Genomic DNA, 19,062 nt, shown 5'->3' on the forward strand with positions numbered 1-19,062 from the left:
AAAACCTTATATGCCCCCAGGGTATAACTTAAAACCCTTGCCCTGAGGGTTGTGGGGGATTGTCCTCCTCACAAACATGTTTTCTATCTGAAAATTAACTACGCTGAACAAAATGGTCATCTTAAAATTTTGATTGGATGTCTTTGAGGGAATGAAGGGCGTAGGGGGGGGCTAGTTGCCCTCCAATCACTTTCGACTATTAAAAAGGGCACTGTCCCTTTGAAATTCCAATCGAATGAGCCATTTTTGAAGTTTCTATGAAAACGCCTTCAATAAAAACTTTATATGCCCCCAGGGCATAACTTAAAACCCTTGCCCTGAGGTTTGTGGGGGATTGTCCTCCTCAAAAGTATATTTTCAATCTGGAAATAAACTACACTGAGAAAAAATGGCGATCTAAAAAGTTTGATTGGATTTGTTTGGGGAAATGATGGGCGTGGGGGGGGGCTAGTTGCCCTCCAATCACTCGACTATTAAAAAGGGCACTAGACCTTTAATTTCCAATGGAATGAGCCTGTTTTTAAGTTTCTACGATAACGCCTTCTATAAAAACCTTATATGCCCCCAGGGCATAAATTAAAACCCTTGCCCTGAGAGTTGTGGGGGAGTGTCCTCCTCAAAAATATATTTTCAATCTGGAAATCAACTACGCTGAACAAAAATGGCTATCTCAAAATTTGGATTGGATGTGTTTGGGGGCGTGATGGACGTAGTGGGGGAGGGCTAGTTGCCCTCCAATCACTTTTGACTATTTAAAAGGGCACTATCCCTTTGAATTTTCAGTCGAATGAGCCTTTTTTGAAGTTTCTATGACAACGCCTTCTATAAAAACCTTATATGCCCCCAGGGCATAACTTAAAACCCTTGCCTTGAGGGTTGTGGGGGATTGTCCTCCTCAAAGCATGTTTTCTATGTGAAAATCAACTACGCTGAAGAAAATGGCTATCTCAAAATTTTGATTGGATCTGTTAGGGGGAATGATGGGCGTGGGGGGGGGGCTAGTTACACTCCAATCACTTTCGACTATTAAAAAGGGCACTAGCCCTTTAATTTCCACTCGAATGAGCATGTTTTGAAGTTTCTACGACAACACCTTCTATAAAAACCTTATACACCCCCAGGGCATAACTTAAAACCCTTGCCGTGAGAGTTGTGGGGGAGTATCATTTTCAAAAATATATTTTCTATCTGGAAATCAACTGCGCTAAACAAAATGGCTATCTTAAAATTTTGATTGGATGTGTTTGTGGGACTAATGGGCGTGGGGGGGGCGAGTTGCCTCCAATCACTTTCAAATATTAAAAAGGGCACTACCCCTTTGAATTTCCAATCGAATGAGCCTGTTTTGAAGTTTCTACGACAACACCATCTATAAAAACCTTCTATGCCCCCAGGGCATAACTTAAAACCCTTGCCCTGAGGGTTGTTGGGGAGTTGTAATCCTCAAAGACATATTTTCCACTATTAAAAAGGGCACTATCCCTTTAATTTCCAATCGAATGAGCCTTTTTTGAAGTTTCTATAACAAAGCTTTCTACAAAAACCTTATATGCCCCCAAATTATAGCTTCAAGCTCTTGCCCTTAGGGGTATGGGGGAGTGTCCCTCTCAAAAACATATTTTCTATCTGGAAATCAACTATGATGAACAAAAAAACTGTCTTAAAACTTTGATTGGATGTATTTGAGGGAATGAAGGGCGTAGGGGGGGGCTAGTTGCCCTCCAATCACTTTTGACTATTAAAAAGGGCACTGTCCCTTTGAATTTCCAATCGAATGAGCCGTTTTTGAAGTTTCTATGACAACGCCTTCTATAAAAACGCTATCTGCCCCCAGTGCATAACTTAAAACCCTTGCCCTGAAGGTTGTGGGGGATTGTCCTCCTAAAAAAAATGTTTTCTATCTGAAAATCAACTACGCTGAACAAAATAGTTATCTCAAAATTTTGATTGGATGTGTTTGGGGGATGATTGGCTTGGGGGGGGGGGGCTAGTTGCCCTCCAATCACTTTCGACAATTAAAAAGGGCACTATCCATTTGAATTTCCAATCGAATGAGCTTTATTTGAAGTTTCTACGACAACGTCTTCTATAAAAACCTCATATGCCCTCAGGGCATATCTTAAAACCCTTGCCCTAAAGGTTCTGGCGGATTGTCCTCCTCAAAAACATATTTTCTATCCGGAAATCAACCACGCTGAACAAAATGGCTATCTTAAAATATTCAGTGTATGTGTTTGGGGAAATAATGGGCGTGGGAGGGGGGATTGTTGCCATTCAATAACTTTTGACTATTGAAAAGGGCCGTAGCCCTTGGATTTCCAATAGAATGAGCCTTTTTTGAAATTTCTAAGACAACGGCTTCTATAAAAACCTTATATGCCCCCAGGGCATAACTTATTACCCTTGCCCTGAGGGTTGTGGGGGAGTGTCCTCCTCAAAAATTTATTTTCTATCTGGAATTCAACTACGCTTAACAAAATGGCTCTGAAAATTTTGATTGGATGTGTTTGGGGAAATGATGGGCGTGGGGGGGGGAAGGGGGCTAGTTACACTCCAATAATTTTCAACCATTAAAAAGGGCAATAGCCCTTGATTTTAAGTTAAATGATCCTGTTTTGAAGTTTCTACGACAATGCCTTCTAAAAAAACCTTATATGCCCACAGGGCATAACTTAAAACTCTTGCCCTGAGGGTTGTGGGGGAGTATCCTCCTCAAAAATATATTTTCTATCTGGAAATCAACTACGCTGAACAAAATGGCTATCTCGAAATTTTGATTGGATGTGTTTGGGGAAATGATGGGCGGGGGGGGGGGGGCTAGTTGCCCTCCAATCATTTTCGACAATTAAAAAGGGCACAAGAACTCTCGATTTCCAATCGAATGAGCCCCCTTTGAAGTTTATACGACGGCTCCTTTCATATGAAGTACCTCTGGGGAAAAAAAACATTGGAGCCGTATGGCCTTTACTATAGGCAACGCTACAGCGTTGCCTCTGAAATAAGTTTGTTTTGACCTCATTTATTAAACAGAATTCTGACTTGTTGTCTAAAACATAAAAATAGTATGTGAAGAATAAATGCAACCAGACTTATTTCCGGTCGAGTTTTCCTTGGTTCTAAATCTTAATAAAAGTGGCTTCATCGCCAAAAATGTTTAAAAGACCATCATAAGAAAGAGAATATTTCCCACTAAGAATCTGTACAGCCATTTCTTTCTTTGGGCACTTTTTGTCCTTGATCAGTTCCCCTAAGTCCTGTCAAGTCAAAACATTAAAATATACTTGATCTCTTCGCCCAGTACTTTCTGAAAATTACCTACCTGATTATTGTAGACACCCTCTTTTGAAAACCTAGGTGCACATAGTGAGTTTTGATTTATTGGAACATCCTCTTCATCATTGCCTGAAATTTTCAACTTAATTCATTTGCCATTCCTGACATATCGCAGATACAGCCCTTTTTACAACCAAACATGTAATCCCTGCACAAACAAGTGAGCCCTTTCTACAACCTCAATGCAGAGGGTTTGTTTTGATTTTGTTCAACATACCCTAAAGTTTCAACTCAATACCATTAGTTGCTCTTGAGATTTTGCAGATACGCTATTATGACAGACTGAATGCACATAGCACCTGTGGATTTAGTTCAGCATCCCATTCAGCGTTCCTTAAGATTCCCTGAACTTTCCAACATTCTCTCAATTTTTCTTGATAGTTTCAACGTAGTAGACTGATAGATGAATTTACTGTAAGCCAATCAAGGCAATACAACACATTATTCGAGAATTCTAATCACAATTGTAGCATGAATCTACTCTTCCCTCCTAACCGCAACAACAAAAAAAGAACGATCTTAAATTTCTCTCCTTTTCTTACCAAATCAATAATATAAATGCAATTTAATTCATTTTATTTTTTTCTTTCCTTTTTTTCTACCTTCGTCCTCTATTTTTTTCTCAATATAAACCTGACAAGGCCAAACCACACAGTGTTCTGTAATACACATCACAAATAAGAATATCAACAATAATCATTTCTTCACTCCACCCCCCCCCCCCACAAAAGAAGCTACTCTCCTTTCGCTACCACTTCATCTACATATTTACAGACCTGAATAAATGTCTTTAAGATTTGTCTGCAGAATTCCCGGGAACTGATGTGTACCATCTTCAAAATAATCCCTTCTTAAACGAGGAAACTGTTCACACCCATCCAGAATGTGTGCCACATTCTCAACTCCTGTACTGCATCTTGGGCAAGAGTGATTCTTATCTCAGACCAACCTTTTTCTGTCAAAACTTTTTTCTATTTTTGAATGATAAGCAATTCGCTCGAATACTAAAACAAGCCCCCAATACCTCGGGCAGCAAATCTAATTTACAAGAATATTCAAAACCAAAAACCTCTTTAACCTGGGCATAAAAATTCAATGACTCTTACCTGCTTACTGCGTAGATCCAAGTCTAGATTTCTTGGTCTTCCAAATGTAAGATAATGCTGCGTCCTCTAATGCAGTTTATTTGATAGGGTCATGATCTTTTCTGTTTCGACGACAGTATCTCAAAATAAGCTGCGTTTGCTAACCTATCATCCAACAGGCTAGCATCCCTTGCCTAGTATCGTATCAGATGCGCTAGTCTACTTAATCTAAGCGAAAATAATCATTGGTCTCCTTTTACACCCTGATTTTGCGTCGTTGAGTCGACACTAATTTATATTTTAAAGTGTTGCAGCTGTATGATTTCAACTGTACTTCAGGGTCAAATCCCCATAGCTCTGATCCAAAATGTATTGCAGGACACACTTTAGCATTAAAAACGTATTTATGTATCTTAAAGTCTTTTATACGAGAAGGAGTTGAATTGAGTAAAATTGTTGATGAATTGTTGATTTTTTGACAACGATGTCCATTTTAATGAAGTCAGAACTGAATTGAAGATTGCAAGGGAAATTGGCATAAATATAATCCGAAATTGTTTGAAAATCTTTGTTGGGACTCCGTCAATACCTGGAGCAGATACGCCCTCTAATGCACTTATGCGTTCTTTAATTTCTTCCTTTGCCATAATCATAGTCGTGTTCTTTCAGCGGAAGACTTAACTCCTATACTTTTGACAATTCCTCCATGAACAAACAAACAAACCAATTATCTTGCTGATCGGTGTCGTTGTAATATAGCAACTATGTGTTGGGATCAGATACTTTTGGTTCGAAGGTACCCAGGTACGCAGTGTCGATTTGGGTACGGGGAAATGAGGGACAGATATGAGGGAGACATGATTTAACTCCTTTTGGGTCGAATGAAGAACAAGGTCGTTGTCAAATGAAGGTGAAAATCAGATATATGGCTCAAGGAACAAGGTTCTGAGGGAATAAGCGTCCATGCCAATTCAGGTTAAGAATGAGGTATGGTGCTACAGGGTAACGATTTTAGGGGTAAAGGCAGAGATTGATAATGAGAGAGATTATCTCCCAAGAATTGTATGCATTCCTCCCCATCAATCGAGGTTAAATGTCCCAGAATGCCGATACGACAGACCCCACAAAGGGACTCCGTCCAATCAAATGAGGGCAACTTCCCCTAAAAGTTTGTAAGACATATCCTTCCTCTTAGGCTGTTCCAACACTGCCTGAATTATCTAAAACCCGTTATAGTCCTTCAAGTTCTATCTCCTGATTATCTGTATTTTTTTTTAAGAGGACGAAAACATCCTCCTTTTTTCGCTTAAGCTCTTTACTCCTCCCATATTGTTGAGCTAACAGTTACAAATTTCCTAAAATATTATTGCCCACCATTGAAGACTGAATTTTCGCAGTTGTTTTTTTTCTCTTAAGGGCTAGGCACGCGTAGCTGATTTCGGGAACGGATTTCAGCAAGGCTGTATTCCACGTCGAGTGATTAATGATGTTAAGAGGTGGGGCTTAGTGACGTTTTTCGGTGATTAATCATCATTAATTACGATTAACTTACGATAATCATTAAATACGATTAGTTACATGCCTAAAGATCTAAAGCCCTAGTACATTCCTTTGTCTAGAATGTAATTAATGATGATTAATCACCGAAAAACGTCACTAAGCCCCGCCTCTTAGCATCATTAATCACTCGACGTGGAATACAGCCTTGCTGAAATCGGTTCCCGAAATCAGCTACGTGTGCCTAGCCCTTTACTGTATTTCAATGTTTCGGTGACGTAGAATAAATCATTGTCAAATGTGAATTAGACTTTAGTGTCTGCTGTTTCAAATTGAGTTTTTATATTGTAGTTTCGTTTTGAAGCTCTTTTCTCTCTTTTAGTTTTCGTTACTTTTTCCGAGGAAATAATTAAATGATCATTAAAATGGAACTAAGCTCTTAAACTGTAGTTTTGTTTCATATCTTTTGTCTCTCTTTTAGTTGTCATTATGTTTACTGAAGAAACAAATAAATGTTCAATAAACGAGGATTGAATTCTCACAGTTTTTCATATTGTACTCTAATTTCTGGGAATTTTTGAAGGAAGGCACGTACTTTAAATTTTATTCAATATTCTCTGGCAAACTAAGTGCCTCATTTTGGTGCTTTATTATTTTTGCCCCATCTTAGCAGCACAAGGTTTGAGCATGTTCATTTTCTAACATAAGATGACAAAAACAAACAATGTTTTGCAGAATTATGTGCTTTCTCAAATAGAATCTCAATGATTTCGCTTTTCAGACAGATCGATCTTGCCTCCCCATTTTGACTAAGGGTTGCTACACCTACTCTTCTTGCGACCAAAGTCGCAATGTTTTCAGCCTTGGAATTTAAGGTTTGGGGTGTCTCATTCTCGACCCATAGGAAAATTATCTTGGTGATCTGACGGCTTATGAGTTGTTTGTGACGAGAAACCCTCAGAATTTCGGCAGCAGGCTTTTATTAGTCTTTCCATGTTTTTCATAAAATCCTGATGATATTTTTCATAGGCCTCCCTAAGGGTCTGTCTTGCTCTTTCGTCTGCCTCACTACTGGTAACATCCCGTTTTTCATCCTTAATGGATACTTTTCAGCACCTGATTTCCGTGGATTACGACCTGAGTGTGAGGTCTCTCAGGTCGCAGTGAGTGTGATGTGAGGACATCACAACTGAATACGAAAATAATCACAATATTTGTTAGTAGTGCAGACTATTCGCTTAATCTATAGTGGCAAACCGAATACTTTCCACCCGACCAAAACGACGATGCGCAATATACTATTGCGAGTTATCAGTGATACACAATATATGATGTTCAAGTAATGTCTCGTATATCTACAAAAATCAACACCTAACTTGTAAATGTTCTTAATTCACTTCAAAAAAATCCCTGAAGCGCAAAATAAATCTCCGGAATGAGAAAAGGTTATGCAGGAGACGAGAAAGGAAACTAGTCAAATTAAACGAATATTGTGCTAATGGTAAAGCTGGGCTAAAAATCACACAGGAAAACTGTCCTGCGTCACATAACTTAATATCTACTCCAAATATAGGTTATATGACATGCAAATTCTACTAACTTGTTAAAATGCAATCTCTGCGCTGGCGGATTACACCAAAAAAGACAGGTTCGTCTCACCTTCTAAACAATACACGGACAAAGTCTAGCTAATTTACTGCACCAAAATAATCTTTTAATCTTCGATACTCGAAGGTTATATTAAATAGTCCACTAATTCCACTTGTCCGCTCAAAAAATACATTGAACTTTGGTATTTCTTATGCTCTCTTACAGTCCTGTAGTTTTAACTTCAACACCCAAATATTCTAATCCTTTAATCCTGACTCAACTGTAAACCAAATTTTTTGATTAGTTCTATTGCATTACCTTTTTATCTCAGGTAAAATGCCTTCCATATAATCTCTTTTTTTCACCCTTCGTCAAACAATTAATGTTGCGTAATTATGCGAGCTTTGTCGCGTAGCTGCGTATATGCTACTGAGTATTTACGAAGCCCTGGCCCCTGACTTTAACAGATATATTGCTTAAATAACTGGTGGCCGTACCCCACATATTCAACGCAAAGGTAGTTTTAAATTTGCTGGTGTTTTTCAGAAGGATTTAATGGAGTTTAGGCTATTCGTTTTATATCCTATATCTAGCCTAAATCTTAGAAAAAATGGTTTGATTGCTGCCACCAATATTGGGGAGAATCAAAGGAAGGAAGGCTCCATGTATATATTATTAAGAACTCTCTTCCTGAACCTGACCGGGTAAGGGAAATAACGAAAAGCGGGGTTAGAAGATATAACTCACTTTTTTGACCTTAGTGTTAATCCAATTCTACTACGAACTTGAACAAAACTTAGACGAACTCTAGGCTATCTATAGGCAAACTTTGTGCCAACTATATAAATTGTTTTTTACAAGCTCTCGACGAACTAACTCAAAAACGTATATCCACACAAGAAGTTAGATTACCACTGACTCAGGCCAGTGTAGACGCGGGTCTATCAAAAGAATTAAATCCAAAATTTGATTCATCATTATCTATATTTGAAAATCAACGGGGAAAAATTCAGTCAGATAAACTAAACAGAGTATTAATGCTATAACCCAACATAGTTTTGAGTTATACTTCAGTTTGAAAAATTAATACATTTGGAGTACAACTGAAAGCAGTTTATCTAAGAGAATTTATGGTGCAGGTGAAAATACTTTATATAGGAGAAGCGGGACATTTATCTAATAATTAGGGCCTGCACCATTTCTTTTGGACGAACTTACTATCGTATATATTTTTGGAAAAAACATGTAACATTAGATCAAGTCCCTCATGAATAAAGTGTCCTTGCGTCAGGATCTTCCCTGTTATAAACAAAACGTGCAAAATTTGCAAAAACGGGAAAAATTCTAAAAAAATTACGAAAATTTAATACTTTCACGTAAAAAAAAAGATTACAAAGTTTTACCCTTCCCCATGGAGAAATTTCACGATCGTGTTCATTTCCAAAAGGTACTGTAGATAGCTATGCTCATTTGCAAATCAAAATATCTAGAACGGTATATGGGTTTCTTGAGAGGGAGGAACAAAGGATCCTAAGATGTATTTGGAAGGGTAATGTGTTTTTTGTGTATTTTTAATTGAAATCTCTAGGCTATGAATAATGTTAAGATAAAAGTGTCCTATCAACATTTAAATTTGCAGAAATGAAACATTGAAAAGTTGAAAATAATGAAATATTTTGTTAGTAAACAGGTAAGCTACTAATGTTGTCCTATAATCACGAAAACCATGATAGAGTGATATCTTATCACTCTATCACTCATCTTATAACTTGGTGATATCATTATTAGACTCAGGTTTTATAACTATGTAAAATTTAGATTTTTTTTACTGATAATTTGATTGTACGACAAAGAGCTTTTATTTAGTTTCTACTGAGCAAAACACGAAAACAAAAACAAAAGATGGGATTCTGAGAAGCTAGGGATCACATGAAAATGGATGTTGGGAATTCTTCACTTGTAAAATCTAATGTAAAACAGAGCAATATGGAGAAAAAAGGCACACATTAAAAGCGATGAATATACAAAGTTAGAAATATAATCTTTTAGATTTCATTGCTTGTAGTACCGTTTGTTTGATTGTTTTTAGAAAGTCATCTTTTTCCACAAAAAAAAATTAAGTCTCAAATATGATGTTAAATGTGAACAAGGAGTATTTCAATGCTCCTGCTGAGAAAAAAAATACTTTACAAGGAATCCATAAACTACATAAAGGAGACACTGGGAGTTTTTTATTTGAGCTGTAGATTTATGTAAGTAAAGAAATGGGAGATGGCTACTTTTGCAGAAGGTAGGCTGTTTGATGCGTAATTGTATTGGCAGCATTCGTTATGTCAGTGTTGAAAAATAGAATTGGGATACCCAGTAGCATATGTACTTTCAGATGATTTTTTATCTAACAACATTTCTCCCTATGAAATAGGAGGTAGTTCTGCGAAGCCTAGGATGTTTCCTGTGGCATCTGCTTTTTCATCTCCGTCTGTAGAGGCCCTTCGTCCAGCACCACCATCTTTTACGCCTTCTCTGTCGAATGAATCGGATGATACATCTTGCCTTCATAATGGTCAACTTTACAAAAACAAAGAGAAATTTACTTCGACGGCAATTGGGATTCAGCCAGATAGCAGCAATCAATGTGTTCAATGTGTGTGCGAGGTAAGTCTTTTGTGCGGTTTCATTTTCACTTCTGGCAGCTCCTTTGAAGGTCCAGCTTGAATAAAAAAAAATCGTTCATTATCTGAATCCATCCCTTCTTTATTCAGGTAAGCATGTTCTTACCGTGAGAGTAAATAATACTGTGTTCACTAATATCTTGTCTTTCGTATAAAAGTAATGCAGTGAATTCAACGAAAAGATTTGCTAGTGCTTGCAAGTCTTTAAATTCTGTGATGTGTTGTGTAAGGGATAATAAACTTGATTTTATAGCTCTTGGTGACTTTACCACAGGATTTGGATGAACAGAGTTACTGATCCCGTGAAATATTGGAGTGCATGTCCCATTATTTGACTGTGAAGAAGGACTTACCATACTCTTATATATGTCAGTCTGGTAGTTTTTCTGGCATTGATCACGTTATGAGTTGGTCATAGGAAGAATTCTCAAATGTTCATGTCTATATTGTGTCTAGTGACCTTGGTCATTTGTCATTTTTATTTCCTGCTAATTTGAGATGTAGCCATTACAATCTGGGTCGGATCGACTAGGTGAGGGGCCCAGTTAGAGATGTAGCCATTACAATCAGAGCCGGATCGACTAGGTGCGGGGCCCAATTGTAAATTTTTTTCCGGGGCCCTCTCTATGTTTTAAATTTTATGAAAAATGATTCGGTATATACATATATGTGTGAATAGTGCCGGGAGACCAACAGCTACGAGACAGCATCTTATATATTGATTCTCAGTGTCACTATTCTTCTATCCAAGCCTTTTGCCCCAGTGAAGCAACAGGTGGATTTAAATCATCCTCCGCTTTTTCGCATTCCCATGTAACTTTTGGCATAGTTGTTTGTGTCTCACAATATTCCCTCCAAGAGATCCACTGGATTACGAAAGATCCCATAATTTAAAGGATGTGCTAGGTATCCTTTAACAGCTTCATCGCGGTCTAAAAAGTACATTTGGCCATTTGAATGTGTTCAAAACGACCTTCAGGGGTCTGTGATAGATGTTCCGCTAATTTGATTTGGTGATATATTTGTCCAGCTACTTTGAAGCTGCAAACATTACGACTATTGATGGTTCTATTATCACTTACGTTGAGTGAAGCTAAATCAAAACATAAATTCAAGTTTTGATTTGTTTGTGGAATTCTTTAGAGAGCAAGTGATATCCTATAACAGGCCAGGCCAATTTATTTGGAAATCGTGAAGGTGGCAATCCAACTCGACCAAGCAGGCAGCAACCTCCAAATAAATAACTTTTGTTGCCTACTTTTCAAGCGAGAAAATAGAGGACTCCACAGTGAATACACGCGACGTTGTTGGATCATTTTTCCTGAAGGAACATTTGTTTTGTGAGGTAGAATTAGCGACATGATACTTTTTAGACTGATAATGCTGTAGACAAAGTTATAAGAGTAGAACAGTGCGGTTTTAATAAGGGTAGAAGATGTGGTGGCCAAATTTTCACCCTTAGGTTAATAGTTGAGAGGTGCCTGAGTTATCAAACACCTTAGGTCCTTAGTTTTATAGATTATGAGCAAGAGTTCGATTCTGTTGATAGAAGAACTTTAGCGAAGGTCTTATCCTTGTATGGTATTCCAGACAAATTCATTGAAATAATTAGTTATTTGTACGTGAATAGCACTGCTGAGGTTAAGATAAGCATGAGGTTACCAGCTGGCTTCGTATTAAATCAAAAGTTAAGCAGGGTTGTTTTCTATCCCCCTTTATATAGATCGTTTTGATGGACATTAAGGAGCACACGAAAGGCGATGGGAGATCACGGAATCAAATGGGGAGGAAAAACTCTCATGGACTTAGATTATGCTGATGATTTAAGCATCTTTTTAAGCACCGTATTTCAAACAGTAGGCTGTACGAAAAGTGTGGTCCAATCCTACTTTTTAGGGCTATAATGAAAAAAAGGTTGATATGGCTAGGGCATGCTCTGTGGATTAAGGATTGCAGAAGATTGTCCTTTTCGGATAACAGTCTAGGGCTCAACGGAAAGCAGGTCGTCCACGGTTGGGGCGGGAGGAAATAATAAAGAAAGATCTATGGGAAATGAGAACTTTTAGGGAGGGCGTAAAGAGGGAGGCTATGAATAGATTTTGATGGAGGAGGAGCATGCGTAGCTGTGTTGGCCTCAGGCGGCTTGGTGCTGCGGTGATTTGTTTGCAGTAGTAGTAGTAGATATTACGAAGCTCCTTAAAATACCTGAATCTACATCATGTAGATTCATGATGTAGATTTAAATCTATCACCCATTATGAATACGTGAATTAACGTATTTCTAAATTTTTGTTCTGTAAATTCTTCTAAAACTGATTGAAAATCTAATTTCCTTGAGTCTTCAATTTCAATGGATATAATTTCTAAACTAATCAATCTTTTCTGATTCACTGTTGATATTGGATAGTTCTTTATCGGTTTTAGCCTCGAAAAGGTACTATCTCTAAAAGCAACACTTATTGGAATTGTCAAGAATAGGCTATTTCATAATGTCGAAAAAATTGTTCATTTTGATGTCAGTGTGGGGCCCTTTCAAACACGGAGACCGATTGGGCTCAATCACCCTTTATCCGGCCCTTATTGCAATACCGCCCTTCTTGAGAATTTAAATTGTTTCAGTGTAGTAATTGGAAAAGAGCCAATACTCCTTCCTTTGTGTTGACTATATGTATATGCTTAAAGTGTTTTTGTGTGTCTTATTTTTCCTCGAAGTGCAAGTAAGAGGTAAAAAGCATGATTTTTATAGTTATTACGATAATGTAATTAGATGTATGAAAGAAGTTAAAAAAGTGGTTCCCGAAAAGCATATGCCTATTTATATCAATGTGGGCTGCTTATGCTGATTTAAAGAAACTTTAAGATAAGGCAAAATTTTGGCCAAGAATTTTGTTTCATTGTGGTAGACCTAAGTCAGGCTGTGTTGCAGATATGAAGCAGAGAACATAACGAATGTTAAAGTAACTAATATCCTTTCATCTCGAAGGCATGGAATGTCAAGCGTCTAAAAAGGATTGGCCTAACGTGATCAATTTTGGGGAATCGGATAAATATGATTTATATAACAGTGATTCGGTATCTAGCTCACCTTGGTATGGTCCTTATTCGTTAAATTTTCTCCAAATTATATTTACCGTAGAGTTAAGTTATTCTCGACTTCTTTCGTAAAGTCTTCTGCTTCGCTCCATCAAGGTCATGTTATTTCAGTGTGAGTAGATGCTGTTAAAAATGGGATTAAATAAATGAAACTTTTATCTGTTGAATTTATGGCATTAGCACAAGCAATGTGATTAATATAAGTGTGCTATCATTATCACTGAAAAATTATCCCTTCTATGCCGAGTTATGTAGCCAGGAAAATAAAAGAATTATGTTTTGCTAGGTTATCAAAATGGCGTATCTGCAACATTTCAGGAACATATCAGGGTTGTGGAAAACTCCCTTCTGAACGTTAATACACCCCCCCTCTATGATCATGCGTGTATCTTTAGTGAAAAGCTTGAATCTATTTTACTTCCTTATTTATATAAAATATAAATTTTGGATCCAATGAATTTGGTATTCATTCTGTTATTGGTTGCTAGTATGCACATCGTGTTATTTATTCCGCCCTTAAAAATAGCCTTGCTGAGAGGTCGCCGGTTTATATATATAGTTTGGACCTTTCTAAAACTTTTGATGGCATAACCTGAAACTTTTGATAATGGTGTATTTACACCATTCAGTTATTTGTCTTCTTTGTTTCTCGTATAAGAATTCTTTCCCTCGTATTAATAAAGCTATGCCTCCGTTCGTCTGTCCGTTCGTACGTCGTGGCGTATTTCTGTTATATTGTGTAAAATTAGATTTAAAAATCGTATTGGGATGTTAGAAATTCCACGTCTTGCTTAAGATAGTCTTTTACTGCTATGTAAAAATAAGCGCGGCCTTCAAGTTATAGTTTCAGATGTTTCCCGTTTGTTTCTTAAGGACACCCTAGACGGGCAATCATTTTGATCAAAAGCTTCCGTCAATCAATTGATTAAAGCATATTTGACCGTCTATTAACTGTTTGAGTAATTCAAACTTTCTATAAATCACCGTCACCGCTTGATTCAAGCGTCAAACAGGTTCCTAGATGGTCAATTATGCTTTAATCAATTTATTGACGGAAGCTTTTGATCAAAATGATTGACCGTCTAGGGTGTCCTTTAGATTGGTCTTTCTCTTACTGCTGATAAATGTGAGTCCCTAGTTTTAATGGTCCGACTTCTTTTCTCTTCGTCGGAATTGTTGCTTTTTTTTTACACCTTCTGTTCTTTTTTCGGTGGTTGGGTAATACAGCTGCTGTTTACATTTCTAGCCTGCGGCAATACACTGTTTGTGATGTTAAAAAGAAAATTCAGATTGGCTATTCTAAGATTGTTTATGGTTATGATTGTTTAAGATTAATTAGATTTAAGATCATGTCTATGATTGTTTAAGATTAATTAGAACAAATGTGCACTGCGAGGGCTTTGTTTTTCTTTTTGTGAACTTTCTACCCTCTATCTTTTAGGGTCTTTACCATCTTTTAAAGAAAAAGCTGCTGAGCGTATCTGGTCTTGTGGTTTAAGACATACCGATTATTTAGTTTTAACTCTGTCTCCCGCGATGGTTTAGTTATAGCATATACCAAGAGAAATAATTTTATGAAAAATATTTTGTAAGTTGGGAGTACTCGACGTAACACTAAATCTGGGCGTGGTGGATGGAAAGATGGCAGATTTAGCTTCTTAGCGGTATTTTACCCAGTATAGTTTATAGTTGGGAGTACCCGATGTAACACCAAAGTTGGCCGTGGTGGATGGAGAAATGGTAGATTTAGCTTTTAACCCGGTATAGTTGGGGGTACCCGATGTAACACCAAAGCTGGGCATGGTGGATGGAGAGATGACACATTTAGCTTTTTTTTTTCTTTTTTTTTTTGTTCCAATATTCACGGCGCCAGGTACTTCAAAGTATCTGGTATGCCGCTATTCATTTACCTCTTTCAATGGCCTCGATGTTTTAAATGTCTATTGAACCTTCTTTTGAAGGTGTCAACAGAGGGATTTGCAGGGATAATATCCCCAGGAAGATCGTTCCAGATAGAAGTGCAACCCCGGATGAAGCTGTTCCTCAAGTACTCGGTTTTCGGCGTATCCTCCTTTAGATAATTAGACCGAGCTGTGTGCCTTCGTGCCTGCCTTGTTGGCTGGACAAAGGGGGGCATAATTCGAGACAGATCGTCTGAGGGAGGCGAATTCATGTACTTGTAGAATACAGCCATCGACGCTAGCCTACATCAAACCTTTCATTTAGAGGCTGGAGCAATTCTTGTGTAGAGGCGCAGCCCGCCCTATTTGCCCTACTCTGGATCTTCTGAAGTGGTGCCAACAGCGTTGTCGGAGCACCAGCAAATAGCGGGCATCCATATTCAGCTGTGGGTCTGATGCAGGACTTGTAGAGTGGGATGATCGAGCTGGATGGAAGTAGGTTTTTGCAGCGAAGAGTACCTTCCAGCCTTTATTGCGCACGAGGTTCTCACCCTATCAAGTTGGTGATTCCAAGAGAGATCAGTGGAGAAATTAATCCCCAGACGAAGCTCGTTGACTCTCTTTATAGTTTCATTTTTGAAAATGAAACTGGGGTTTTCACGTGGCACCTTTGATCGGGTAATAAGAAGCTCCTTTGTTTTCGATGCATTGAAGTTAATCATCAATGCATCAGACCACTTTTCAATTTTCAAAAGATCCATCTGTAGGGAAAGGGAGGCTTGTGTTGTGTCTTTGTTTTTAGGGACGGCTGAGTGTGTCGGCAAAGTGATGTAGAGGGTTTGCGAGGTTGTCTCCCATGTCGTTTATGTAGATAAGGAAGAGCGTAGGTCCCAAGACACTGCCCTGGGGTAACCTTGATTTTACTTGACATTCATTGGAAGTAAACCCGTCTAGAACAATCCGCAGTGAACGATCGGAAAGAAAGCTCTCAATCACTTTTAACAGACATCCACGAACACCATACACATAGAGTTTCTGTAGCAGGCCACGGTGCCATACTCTGTCAAAAGCTTTCGCAATGTCGAAGGATAATAGCCTGATGTCGTATCCCATTGCCAGTAGTTCTATCCACTCCTGATACTGGGCTGCTAGGCAGTCTACTGTTGAGTGTTACCGGCGGAATCCATTTTGGCGATCGCCTAGAAGGTCATTTGATTCCAGGTACTGATGAAGTGTTTTATTGGAGACGCTCTCGTAGACTTTGCCAACACAGGAGAGAAGGCTAATAGGCCTGTAGGAGTCCACGCTCGTTGGATCGCCTTCTGGCTTTAGAGTAGGTATAAGATGGGCGGACTTCCATGTTCGTGGGAAGGTTCCGGAGCAAAAGCACAACCGGAAAAGCAATGACAAGGGTCCAGCTAGTTCGGCACTCCAGGACCTGAGGACAACATTTGGTATGTTGTCAGGAACCGTGGCTTTGGTCACATCCAGATGTTGCAGAATGCGAAGGATCTTGGGAACAGAAAAATTCACGCGTTCCAGGACAGTGTCGGTTCGGTCGGAGAATATGCCGCATCATCCAATTGTTCGTCTGGTTAGTTAATTTCATTGTTGTATATTTGTAATGTATTCTCTCTCTCTCTCTCTTTTTTTTTATTGTTTTCTCCACAGATATTGTTATTGTTCTTTACCGCAGGTTAAAAGAAAATTAATGAATGTTTTAATTTAACATAGAGCCTTGTATTTCATGAACAAGAGAAAATAATTTAATTCACATTTAATAGTAAAATAACCGTATATTTTTATAGTCAGTAAGTATAATTTTCATTTTTTGTGCACTGTAATAATTTAATAGTTAAAAACAACTATTGGTGTTTAAGTACGGGGGTCGTTACTTAATGATGCAAAAATGGCGCAAAAAGGTTGCTATGCGACTTACTCGAAGGGGAGAACCCCTTGTCGGCCCAAATGTTAGTGGGATTCCCGCTCTTACCCCAACGGTTCCGTAAATATCGGGTTTGGTACTACCCTATTTACAGTAAACCCTGTCCCATGGTATGATAACGCGATCGAGGGGTGAAATGGCCACTTTCTAAAGCCAAATGTACCCGCCTTGGGTTACGGCTAGAAAATCTCTTAACTCTCTCCTTGGAGGTAACAAACCTTGCTGTCAATATAATAATGACGGTACCTCGTAGCTCTATTCCTACCCTGCCTGGGTTACGGAAACTAGTACACAGTTTGTAGAAAATACCTTACTTGTATTCTTCCAAAAGGGTCAAAATAATCCAACATAAATCTATATCCCCGAACCCAGGCTTACACTAAAACAAATTAAAAATTTTCACACAACTGTTCATAGGGGTGGACCGTCGCTTGGCCCAGCCGATCAGCTACATCCCCATTCAAACCCAATTCTACCTCTTAGATTTATCTTTCAATGACTCCCAAACCAGGAAGTACAAAAATAGAACTTGGTTCAAAGCTTACTTATTGCGACACGTCTAACTTAGCAACGAGAATTTAACCTGTCTTTTGAAATTATACTATAAGCAAATGTAATTAAGAAAACGAAAACAGGTCATTTATCTGAAAGGAAAAGAAACAGGGGTGGAACCCCAACAACAACCATTTGAAAAAGTATGTGTAAAAACATAAATTTGGTTTTATTTAAAGAAAACAAGAAAAATCGCTTTATAAATGACCTAGACGCCAATTAAGTAAAACTCATTATGAGTTTAAACGTATTAGAATGTTAGCATGTTCTTTAATAAAAAGACATGATCTTGATCTATAGGTTTGAGGGTGCACAAAGCAATGGCGTCAGGATACCTTCAGGGCTGTACGAGACCAAAAATTTAAAAAGGTTTCCCCTCGTCCCTAAAATTCAAATTCATTATCAAATATTACTCTAAAATGTTTCCTAAAAACTGAAAAACTTTTTCCTAAAAAACAAAAAAATTGCCTGAAATTTAAATTTGAGTTCAATAATACAATTCTTAAAGGACAGCTTACGAAAAATATTTTACAAACAGTTGTCTAGCTAATGCGTAATACAAAAAAATCAATTGATAAACTTGGATAAGTAGATTATAAAAGATAATTTTCCAAAACCATTTAAAAACAGAACTAATGAGCTATTTTAAAATGATTATAAATAAAGTCATAGCAAGCAGATTAAAAAACAAAACACAAAAACAGAAATATCTTATAAATGAAACACGGGAAAGACATGAATTACCCTAAAACAGACCGGACAGCTGCGGCTTCAAGCTACCAAGGCTAGAATTTCATTTACAATTCACTGAAACTATAATGCTGATCCTTTTTCTAGAATTTTGTTTAGTTTAGAAACATATTGCAAGCAATCGACTCAATGGTATAACTTGGAAAAAAATTTCATGAACATTTATTTGTGTTCTTTTAAAATAATAATTTAAAAAAGAAGAAGTTTTTTCTTTTTAGAAAAAAAAGTTTTTAGAAGAAAAGTGAAGACATTGGAGTTTTCGCTATTTGTAACAAAATAGCCATCTTAAAATTTTGATTCATGTAGAGATTAGCTAAAAAAAAATTTGAGGGGACGGGTTGCCCTCCAATCCTCTTCTGCTTTCAAAATAGGCACTAGAACTTTCCATTCCCGTCAAATGAGCCCCCCTCCTGAGTTCCTAGAAAAGGTCCTTCCATGCGAAGTGTCCTCTTGAAATAAAATTAATAGAAAAATTGTATTGAAATTTTATCGCTCTTTACTTAGCCATTATTACCCTGCTTATGATGTAAGGAAGGCTACATATGATGTAATATTTTATTCTTTTGGACTCTACCTCCAAGTCCGGATCCCAAATCATCTTTGAAAGCTTGAAATTGTCCTTGATAAGCGTCAAAATTAAAGGC

General features: G+C 37.7%; 1 protein-coding gene across 1 annotated transcript in view; it reads left to right on the top strand.

The window, feature by feature from the left end:
- The window catches only part of LOC148956897 (chordin-like protein 2), a 349,225-nt gene that overhangs the window by 164,753 nt on the left and 165,410 nt on the right, over nt 1–19,062 (top strand). Inside the window, exon 5 of the mRNA XM_089096722.1 lies at nt 9,928–10,160. Within this exon, the coding sequence (XP_088952848.1) occupies nt 9,928–10,160 (233 nt within the window). The remainder of the gene's footprint in view (nt 1–9,927; nt 10,161–19,062) is intronic.

This window comes from Artemia sp. Qi Xiang Cuo, chromosome 1 (genome assembly GCF_049724085.1).
Source record: "Artemia sp. Qi Xiang Cuo chromosome 1, ASM4972408v1, whole genome shotgun sequence".
NCBI lineage: Eukaryota > Metazoa > Arthropoda > Branchiopoda > Anostraca > Artemiidae > Artemia > Artemia sp. Qi Xiang Cuo.